The following is a 7,647-nucleotide window of genomic DNA, read 5'->3' as shown; positions in this document are numbered from 1 at the left end:
TGCACTCCTTCCTATCTGATGGCAGAAATGGGCTACAGCACCAGACAAAGACCCTTTCAGCAAGTACAGCAGCATGGCAGCACTGCCACCCGTGCCATCCCCACCAGGTTTAAGCTTCCAAGTCCACCAGCTGCTCACCCAGCCCCCCGTTCCATCTGAGGGAAGAGGGGGAAAACAAAAAAGAAGAAAACAAAAAAAAGGAGGAAACAAAGTGGGGGAGGAACCAAGAGAAGAAACCCCTCTAGACATTCACTGATATCTACGCCAAGGCTCTGGGAGCGGGACCTGCAGGTGGTGGCAGCCGGCCCAGCGCCGCCGGGCTCAGGAGGAGGGCGCCGAGCTGGGCTTCTCCTCCCGGGACACGGGGATGGGCCTCTCGCTGTGGCTGGCGTCCATGTTGGAGGGGACCTTGGGGCCCGAGAAGGTCAGCATGCCATCGTTGGACAGCGAGCAGGTGATGGCAGCCTGGTCCACGTTGGCGGGCAGGCGGTACCGGCGGTGGAATTCCCGGGAGATGTAGCCGTGGTCGTCCTGAGAGGCAGTGGGGAAAGGGGGGAAGGTGTGTCAGAAATTCCCCGTGCCTCCCTTTGTCCATCTCCCTTGGAGAACCACATCCACAATCACCCTGGCTTATCGTGACACTGCACTGCCAGGACCGCTGGGCACACCTCTGCTAGGGTTAATTTCACAGCTTTGTCCCCCCTGACACCTGTGAAGCTGCAAGAGCTGAGCACAGCAGCAGGGAGTGATTTTGGCCATAGGTTTGATCCCAGGCTGGGATCTGATTTGGGCTTCTGATTTCAAAGGACGCTTGGAGACAAAGTCTGGAGGCCTGGGAAGGTAAAGGCAAGGCAGATGTGTGCAGCCATGCATTTATTTATCAGGCTGCAATGCTGTGTCAGCCAAAGTACACAATCCTGGCCCCCTTCTTTTTTTGGCCAAAAGAATGACAAGTCACAATTATTTTTTTAAAGTTGGCCATGAGAATAACAACTATATTTAAAAATACATACTGTTTCCAGGCTAGAGCCTTGTCTAGCCAAAAATGTGTATGAGAAGAATTAAACCCCTGCTGGTATAATTCACTTTTCGACCCCCACAGATATTTCCATGACATCCGTGTTAAAAGTTTCCAAGCCTGAGGCCCTTGGTTGGTTTTCTTTTGTTTTGTTTGCTCTTGCTTTTCTCTCCCAGACTGGCATATAAAAACTCTGTTTTCACTAAGGATTCTGGCTTATGAAAACTCAGCCATGCTTCAGTAGTGCCAGATGATGTTCTGTGTCTGGCTCAGTGTTATTAGTGAACAATGGACATGGTCATCTGATGGTTATGGAAGATGATGATTGAAAATAAACAAAAGAGGGGTGGATTAGCTTGTTATTTTCAGATATCAGGTGGGGGCTCTATGGAAACAGCCCATGCCAATAATGACAATTCATAATTAACTCCTTCTTCTGATATAGTCTTTTTTTTTTCCTTCAGCTGAGAACTGTTGGAAAGAAGGAAAACAGAGCCGGACTCTCCAGCTGCTCCACCATCACCATCACTTCCACTTACCTGCCTTTCACTGTGCTTGCCATGGATTTCCACAAAGTCATCAATAATCTTCACGCTCAAGTCTTCGGGAGAGAAGTGTTTTACATCCAGCATGATTGTGAACTTGTCCCGATCAGACCTCACCTGAAACGAGCATTGTCACACAGTGAGGCCCCAGCTCTGGCTGTGGGGCACTGCCAACATCACCACAGGTCAAAGGACAAAAAAGGGGTGGTCTGGCACTTTGTCCTTCTGTGACTATGGGCCTCAGCAGGGGTTTTCTTCCCATTGTGGGGACCCACGGAGAGGGTGTGGGAGGTGTCAGGGTCGCTGAGAGGCTGTGGGAGGTGTCAGGGTCACCAGGAGGCCATGGTTGGTGTCAGGGTCACCAGGAGGCCATGGTTGGTGTCTGCACCTTGGCTACTGCTCTGGGGAGAGGTGTTATTATCCTTGCTGCTATTCTTGCTCTAAAGGGGACCCTTTAGCACTTAGTGACGTGCCAGATGGGCCAGGCACAGAGAAGGGATGGAAACCAGTGTAAGACTCTCTGGGAGCACGTGTTTTGTCCTTTCAGTGATTTATGGTTTCGTTGTGGTCATAGCTCTGGGAGGAAAGCAGTAAGAGAGGGCTACAGAAAGTACCTGGACTTGAATTTCAGATCACAGACCCCATAGCTACACATTCTCCTACAGAAAATTGCTCTGGGGTCCTTCAGTGAGAGATTGCAAAAACCACCAAGCTCCCAAGGTGGAGAAGGTGGACAAAGCTCCCACTTGCCAGGGTCCTCTCCCATGGCAAGCTGCCCTCACAGGCACTAATTCTGGGAGCAGCCTTGCTCTTCTCCACTATCCAGGTGGTGGGGCACAGAACAACAAAACCAACCTTCTTGTGTTGGAAACAACCCTCAAAAGGAGCCAGAATGGTTCCTGTTTCTGACAGGAAGCTTTGTCCCCAGTGAGGGCTCCCCTTTGTGCCCAAGAAGGGGTGGGTAGGCTGTGCCTGGCAGTGGCTTTGGGGTCTTCCTTGTCCAGGAAATGTGAGATGTGGGTGGAGAGGAGCAGCTGGAGGCACAAGGAGGGAGAGGAAGGAAAGGAGAGGAAATCAAAGGGCCCTTACCTCTGAAATGCCCGACTCCAGCACGCTGCGGAAGAGGGACTGCCTGTAGTAGGGGCTGATAGTGGACGAGAACAGAGGCAGGAGGTCATACTCGAGGAGACCCTCTCCAAAAAACTGGTCAAACAAACGGCTTGGAATGAGGGGTCCCAGAGCACGCTTGAACCAGGGGTGCTGGATGGTAATGTCCATGCTGCTGCTGCTGCTGCTGCTGCTGCTGCTGCTGAGACCTGTGGCTGCAAGGGGAGAGCAGAAGGGGCAGCGCCGCTGCTGGGGAGACGGCGATGCCTTGGCTGGAGTGCAGCCCCAGGGAAGCTCCCCCTATATATACCGGCCTGGCAGAATGAAGGCATTAGTAGGATTCCTCTGGAAAGACATGATCTCATGATGGAGGCAACGTGGTCAGCAGAAATGTGGAGACTGACCTGGAAATGACAGTCTGGTTGGAATCGGTGCCAGATGTCCTGGAGGGATGATGCCAGGCAGCAGGCTGCGAGGCACAGGGTGCCCAGGGGTGCTGGCATGTCCCCTGTGGAATCAAGCAGGCTGAGCAGGACACCCCGGTGGGCAACTCAAAGATGCTTCTGAAAGAGATCTGCTCCATGGGTCTTCATAACCTGACCCTGGGTTTCATTAATTTGCTTCTTTTCTGCCCCTCCTTGAAGCACAAACTCAGTATTTCTTCCAAATAAATGCAACAGCTTTCCTCCAAGCAAGGAAAAAGGGTCGGTTTCAGGTTGAAGAAGGGGAAACTTTTTTGTAACACGCTACAAAGTGCCTTTGCCACTCAAGAGGGGCCTGATGCCCCTGGCCCAGGGATCATGGCAGGACTGGCAGGGAAGCAGGGCTAACAAATGATGCAGAGCATCATTTTTTGTCTGACAAAACAAAAACTTTCAACAAAAAATACTTGTGCTAAAGAAAGAAAGAAAAATAAGCTTGGTCTCCCACCGTAACATCGGTCCCAAAGCTGCTCTTGAGAGTGTCCCTGTTTTGATTTAGGAGTGATGTGGGAGATCCATTTATCTCATGGTGTCACAGCACAGATCCTGCTTAACATGCATTTCTGGTTACAGCTGTTTTTCATTTCTGTTTCCCTAAAAGCCTCCTTTAAGGGGTCAGCTGGCACCCTGGGCTGCCGGGCAATGGGCACTGTGCCCGCCGCCGGAGCCGCAGGCTCTGCCAGAGAGCTGAGGTGGCTGGGCTCTGAAAGGGCAGCCAGGCTGCCCAGCTCCACAGCAGGGCTCACAGCCTGTGGCCACAGCTGAAAACCCATTTCCATCTCATCCAGAGATGCAGGGGTTGTGTTCCAGGAGCCTCTGAGCAGTAGAAGCACCAGTGTGGGGGGTTTTGTGCATCTCAGGGCCTTTTTGCAGTCGGCAGAGAACAGGAAAAGAGGAGAGGGCACTTCCAAAAGGCACTTCAGATATGAGGGGCTGAATCGTCCTCTCACATTGTCAGGGACTACAGAAACTAAAGGTGGTTGAGATCTTGTCCTCTTCTTTGGGAGAAACCAGATCATTTCAGGCCAGAGGAGCTGAACTGAGAAAAGCACTGAGGCTTTTCTAGCACTGAGTGATATCCAGCTGGGAATCACCTGGCATCCTGGCACCGTGTGGTCTTGGAAAATCCTTGGCCTTGGAGGAATTGTAGGAACCAGGAGATCCTGTTACAGAGACTTTCCTTCATGAAAAGCAAAACCACCCAAAGCCACAGTAAAGACTGCTAAGACAGACAAGAGCTTAGGCTCCACCTTACATGGCTCCAGCAAGAAAAGGTCCCATGGTCTGGCCTTGGCTCTCAGGCATGAAGGATTTTCTAAAATCAGGTGTTAAAAAGAGATCAGTCACTCCTCAAGCCATGGAGGGGGAAACCACAAGAAACCCCTGATTTATTCCCATTGTACCAAATCTGTCATTTTGTTAGAGGAATTAAGGGGAAGCAAACGAGTCATAAAGCACTGCCAAGATTTTTTTCTTCAAGAACTCTGTGAGATTTGTCCTGGCAGTGAAATAAAATATCTCTCCTCAGCCAGCCAGTTCTAGAGACCTGCTAACCTGTATTTATCCAGCTGGCAGCAGTGACCTGATGCAGAATGCATCACCTGATGTGCAGGGTAAGAGGAAAAATGAGAGGAGAGACACAGGAACAAGTTCAAATCCCAAAAGCACTCACTGGAACACAAAAAGCAAGTTATTTATTTGGCTGGTAGAGGAACTGTGGGAACTGTGCTCACGCAGAAAATGAGATTTGGGGGTCTGACAGACCATTTGGGCCCAGGTGAGGGGTGAGGGGTGAATGCCATCCCTAAAGTGTGTTGGGAACATCCTCTCTGTGTTTCCCAAATCAGGGGTTATGGTGGGAGCACAGGGAGCACTGCACACAATGGCAGGATCCTCTCTGGGCATCCTTCAGTCCTCACAACACTGCCAAACCCTTGAGTTCTGACCTCCAGAGTGTCCCCCAGATTATTCCCTGGATTACTGAGGCCAGGAGGAAAGAGGTTGCTCTAAGCCAAATCCAACCAGGCCTCGAACCCTTCCAGGGATGGGGCAGCCACTGCTTCTCTGGGCACCCTGTGCCAGAGCCCTCTGTATCTTCAGAGAGATGAAAGGAATTGGCTCTTTAGAGAAAAATGAGAACTATGTCTTCAAGTGAATTTTATCTGAATTTATGTATATTACCACACACTCAAATAATTGAAAAGCATCAGCCAACTTTTTGGTTTTATGTCTTTATTTTCTTCTGGACCTACATTTTCATGGCTTCCCCTAGAATTAATCATATCCATATGTCTTAGGCAGACATTTTTGTCTTTTGTGGGCAAAAATATTTCACTGAAATGTAAATATCATTTACAGTTTTTTTTCTGATGCAGACTTCACACTGCCTGTGTGTCTCTGGAGAAAAAATCAATCTCCTGAGGTGCATCACATGTGACTTCCAATGGTCTAAACCCTCTGTGTCCTGTTCAGATGAGTTGTCCATGCTGCCTGTGCAGTCAGTGGAGGGACAGATGCCTCCAGGTCACATCATCATGTGGGTGGGCAGAAAGGTGAAATTAGACCCCTTTCAGCAGTGTCTGTGTCTCAGGGGGGAGCTGAGGAGGTAATTCTAATTCTAATCTCCTTCTGCACAAGCAAAACCGGTGAGGTGAATCCCATCCAGTGGGAATTTGGTATGAGAAGAGAAAGTGATCATTTTGCATCAGTTCAGCAGCCCAGACCTCACAAGACACGCAACATTTGAGCATCATTATCACCTGCTGAGCAACAGCAGTGAGATTTGTTGGCAGAAATTAAATGGAAGAAAATTAATGCATATGGTCATGATCACATCCCAGAGCAATGCATCAAAGGCAGTTTTTCCCCAAATATTCATTGCAAGTTTAGAACATGAGAAAAACTGAGAAATTCATCCAGAATGTTCTGCTGTCCAGCTTACCTTTGAAATAATCCTTTCCTAAACCATGATGTGTAATTGCCAGCACGTGAGTGAGACATTTAGTAAAGGATAAACTGAAGAAATCCCAGACCACATTCCTGAGTAAAGCTGCCATCAGCAATCCCAGCCCTTGCTTGTGTTTAGCTGCTCCCAGTTTGTTTCCATGACTGACTCCCACCTCCCCATTTCCAGGAGAGCCCAGGGCTGTCTCCAACCCCCTTGCCAAGCTCTGTGCAAGCCCAGGGTGAAGAAAAAAGCAAATTTTGAAGTGGAGCAGTCACTGGTCAGGTGTAGTGACTGGTCAGCAGTGACTGGGGAGGGTTTGTAGGAGATTCTGAAGTGCTGACAGAAGAGAGGTTCCTGTTCCCATCTGCTTTGCTGTTGCCCCAGGAGAGTCAAGAAAGACAGACCCTGCTCTGCTCTGCATTTCTGCTCAAGTCAGGTGTACCCTGTTGTCACTGTCAAATTTTCTGAAAAATCCTTTGCCAGGATTTTTCTCCTTTCTCCGTTGTTTCTCCTGGGAAGCTAAGAAGCCTCAGAGAATTATCTGATTGCTTCTCCTGTGTTTGGCTGCTTTGGAATGTGGTTGGACATTGTTTACCAACTATTGATTGGTTTCATGTGAATTGTTTTTACTTAATGACCAATCACCTCCAGCTGTGTTGGACTCTGAGGAGTCAGTCATGAGTTTTTAATTAATATCTTGTTAAGCCTTCTGTCTGTATCTTTTCTCTATTCTTTAGTATAGTTTTAGTATAGCATTCTTTAATATGAGTACATAAAATAATAAATTAGCCTTCTAAGAACATAGAGTCAGATTGTCAATTCTTCCTTCATCCTGGGGACCCAGCAAATACCACACCCTGTCACCCTGCAGAGGATGCAACTCTTCTGATAGTTCTCATGGAAAACAGGAATGCATCCCAGTGCTTTTTCTTTCAAATATACATATCTACCCCCAAAATACAACTGTACTCATTTAAAAGGCCCTCTGTGTTTAGATATCAGCTGTTTAGTGATGATATAAGGGATTGAGCAATCTCTGGCAATATTTAATGATAAAATTGTTGCAGCATGCCAGTCAGACTGGCACTTTCCACTTCATAGAAATCTATGAGTTACAAAAACAAGATCATGAGAGGGACATGAAGCTACAGTAAATAATAATGTGATTTTTTTTGCAAGTTTCCTTCCTGCCACTCTTGCTGCTGTGGAAAATACCACTTAACGTGTGTAAGAAAGCTGGTGAGTGGGGAAAAGAAACAAAAGACTATGTTTTTCTTAATCTTGCATAGATCAAGCTTTGGAAAGGATGCAAGAAGTCAGTATGAAGTCATAGACGTCAGAATGCAGGCAGTCAAGCACAAAGGGCAGGCTCACTCCTGGTTATCAGTTTTGGCTGCTAAGCACTTACTAAGAGCTTTTCCTAGAAATGACTACAGAGCATTTTTTTCTTTCTTTTTAAGGGAAAAGTCCTGTTTTTAATAAGACTCATTTCCTGTTCCTCATGGCCAGGAGCTTCAAAACTTTCCACCACGGGGGACCTGGGGTGCT

The 7,647-nt window shown here is 48.1% G+C and overlaps 1 protein-coding gene across 1 annotated transcript; it reads right to left on the bottom strand.

Moving 5' to 3' along the window:
- Positions 1–321: 321 nt before the first annotated feature.
- Positions 322–2,850, bottom strand: CRYAA (crystallin alpha A). The gene is made up of 3 exons (XM_063150376.1): positions 2,653–2,850; positions 1,558–1,680; positions 322–531 (listed from the first exon to the last, which is right to left on the bottom strand). The coding sequence occupies exons 1-3, from the start codon at positions 2,839–2,841 to the stop codon at positions 322–324; spliced, it is 522 nt and encodes a 173-aa protein (XP_063006446.1). The 5' UTR covers positions 2,842–2,850.
- Between the last annotated feature and the right edge of the window lie 4,797 nt (positions 2,851–7,647).

Source organism: Melospiza melodia, chromosome 2 (assembly GCF_035770615.1).
Source record: "Melospiza melodia melodia isolate bMelMel2 chromosome 2, bMelMel2.pri, whole genome shotgun sequence".
In the NCBI taxonomy this organism is placed as follows: Eukaryota; Metazoa; Chordata; class Aves; order Passeriformes; family Passerellidae; genus Melospiza; species Melospiza melodia.
Note: the sequence above shows the minus strand (reverse complement) of the source record. Positions and strands in the feature narration are given on the sequence as shown.

Coding starts and splice junctions, on each gene's coding strand:
- CRYAA (XM_063150376.1), bottom strand. CDS start 2,841: ATGGACATTACCATCCAGCACCCCTGGTTCAAGCGTGCTCTGGGACCC. Junction 1,681..2,652: donor TGGAGTCGGGCATTTCAGAG/GTAAGGGCCCTT, acceptor TGCTCGTTTCAG/GTGAGGTCTGATCGGGACAA. Junction 532..1,557: donor GCAAGCACAGTGAAAGGCAG/GTAAGTGGAAGT, acceptor ACTGCCTCTCAG/GACGACCACGGCTACATCTC.